The 2,737-nt window shown below is 36.7% G+C and overlaps 1 protein-coding gene across 1 annotated transcript in view; it reads right to left on the bottom strand.

Moving 5' to 3' along the window:
• LOC103201019 (protoheme IX farnesyltransferase, mitochondrial) overlaps nt 1-616 on the bottom strand; it is a 255,588-nt gene extending 254,972 nt beyond the window's left edge. Inside the window, exon 1 of the mRNA XM_042781625.1 lies at nt 598-616. Coding sequence (XP_042637559.1) covers nt 598-616 — 19 coding nt within the window. The remainder of the gene's footprint in view (nt 1-597) is intronic.
• Nucleotides 617-2,737: the final 2,121 nt, after the last annotated feature.

A 2,737-nucleotide genomic window follows, 5' to 3' on the forward strand; every position in this document is an offset into this window, starting at 1 on the left:
GGCTGGCGGTTCAAACCCACCAGCCACTCCTCGGAAGGAAGGTTGGGCATTCCTACTTCCGTAGTGATACTGCCTCGGAAACCCACGGAGGGGTCGCTATGAGTCGGGGCCGACTCAATGGCAAATAACAACAACAACAACCCCTTGTTCCATGTCCTCTTCTGAATTCAGCTTGCATTTCTGGAAGTTCCCTGTCAATGGACTGCTGCAACCATTTTTGAATTATATTCAGCAAAATTTTATTTGCATGTGCTATTAATATTTTTCAATCATGTCCACATTCTCTTGGATCACCTTTCTTTGGAATAAGTATGAATATGGAACTCTTCCAGTCAGTTGGCCAGGTAGCTATCGTCCAAATTTCTTGGCATGGATGAGTAAGCGTGACATCCCTGTGCTGAAACAACTCAGTGGGTATTCTACCAATTCCTGAGGCCTTGTTTTTCACCAATTCCTTCAGTACAGCTTTGACTTCTGCCTTCAATACCATTGGTTCTTTATCACATGCCACCTCCTGAAATGGATGAACATCAATCAATTATTTTTTATACAGTGACTCTGTGTATGCCTTCCATCTTCTTTTGATGTTTGCTGCACCTGTCAATATTTTGCTCATAGTATCTTTCAATACTGCAGCTCAAGGCTTGATTTTTTTTCTTCAGTTCTTTCAGCCTGAGAAATGCTGAGTGTGTTCTTCCCTTTAGGTTTTTTAACTCCAGGTCTTTGCACATTTCATTTAATAAGTGATTTTGTCTTTTAGAGCTGCTCTTTGAAATCTTCTGTTTAGCTTTTATATCTTGTCATTTTTTCCATTTGCTTTAGCTACTCTCCATTCAAGAGCAAGTCTCAGAGTCCCTTCTGACATTCATTTTATTCTTTTCTTCCTTTCCTGCCTTTTAAATGACTTTTTGCTTTCTTCATGTATGATATTCTTGATGTCATCCCACAATCTGTCTGGTTTTTGGTCACTGGTATTCAATGTGTCAATGTGTCGAATCTATCTTCAAATGATCTCTAAATTCAAGTGGGATATAATCAAGGTCATATTTTGGGTCTCATGGACATAGTTTCAGCTTAAACTTGCATATAAACAACTGATAGTATGTTCCACAGTCAGCTCCTGGTCTTGTTTTGGCTGAAGATATTGAACTTCTCCATCTCCTCTTTCCACAGATATAGTGGATCTTATTCCTGTGTATTCCATCTAGCGAGGCCCACATATTTAAAAAAAAAAAAAAAATTCAATGACATCAAGTCAGTTCTGACTCATATAGACCACTCCTTGGGTTTCTGAGGCAGTATCTCCATTGAAGTAGATTGCCCAGTCTTCCTTCTAAGGAGTGGCTGGTTAGCAGTCAAATGCCTTAGTCACTACGCCACCAAGCATACCTTATTATACTTTGCTTTATTGTGCTTCACAGATACTAAAGTCTTGTGGTAACCCTGTGTTAAACAAGTCTATTGGCATCATTTTTCCAACAGCATGTGCTCACTTCATGTCTCTGTGTCATATTTTGGTAATTCTCACAATATTTCAAACTTTTTCATAATGTTATTGTACTTAATACACCACAATATGTGTAAAAATAACTTTCATGTGCACTGAGAAATAAAAAAATTCACGTGACTCACTTTATTGCAGTATTCACTTCATTGTAGTGGTCTGAAACTGAACCACAATATCTTTGAGGTATGCTTGTACAGTGAGTGTTGCTGTTGTTTTTTAAATTCCCTTTGAAATTTAAAAAATGTAAATCATCCTAAATGCCTCCAAGTGTCCTCTGCGATTCAAAGTTAAGTGTGTGTGTGTGTGTGTGTGTGTGTGAGAGAGAGAGAGAGAGAGAGAGAGAGAGAGAGAGATGGTTTGTTTTTCTTCTTCTTTATCTTAACACTGTTCTTTGTGATATCAGAATTTCAATATTAAAAGATTACATATAGACACTATCAAGGTTTTATTATTCTGAGTATTTCTTTCAAAACCAATTTTGAGTATATCTTGTCCAAAAGGAAAATGCAGGTGGCAGAGATGGAAAGATAAGTAGGCCAAAGTGAGATTTTACAAAATGGTAGGGAGAAGAAAACACAGCTGGGAAACTGTACTTATAAATGATAAAAACACTTCATTTAGTCAAAACATGTCACATTTCTATGAGTCTAGAAATTGAAAGACATTTCAACAGTATATAAACAAATGTGGATTTGAAGCTACAAAGGACTTACAATTAAAAAAAAAAAAATTCCCACCGAGTTGACTCTGACGCATGGTATTTTTAAAAGATTAACAAAATTGACAAACCACTAGCAAATTTAACAAAGGAAAAGAGAGAGAATACAAATAGCATAAATAAGAAACAAAATGGTGACATCACAACAGAACCAACTGAAATAAAAAGGATACTATCAGGATACTATTAAGAACTGTACTCCAAAAAATTTGAAAATCTGGGAAGGAATGGACAGATTTCTAGAAACACACCACTTACCAAAGCTAACACAGACTGATGTGGAAAAGTTGAACAAGTCCATAACAAAAGAAGAAACTGAACATATCATCAAAAAATTACCAACTAAAAAAAGTCCTGGCCCAGACGGTTTCACCGGAGAATTCTACCAAACATAAAGAGAAGAACTGACACCAATCCTACTCAAACTATTCCAAAACACAGAAAAGGATGGAATCCTCCCTAACTCATTTTATGAAGCAAGCATAACCTTGATACCAAAACCAGGCAAAGAC

Source organism: Orycteropus afer, unplaced genomic scaffold (genome assembly GCF_000298275.1).
Source record: "Orycteropus afer afer isolate SDZICR_OR568_19922 unplaced genomic scaffold, OryAfe1.0 scaffold00139, whole genome shotgun sequence".
Lineage (NCBI taxonomy): Eukaryota > Metazoa > Chordata > Mammalia > Tubulidentata > Orycteropodidae > Orycteropus > Orycteropus afer.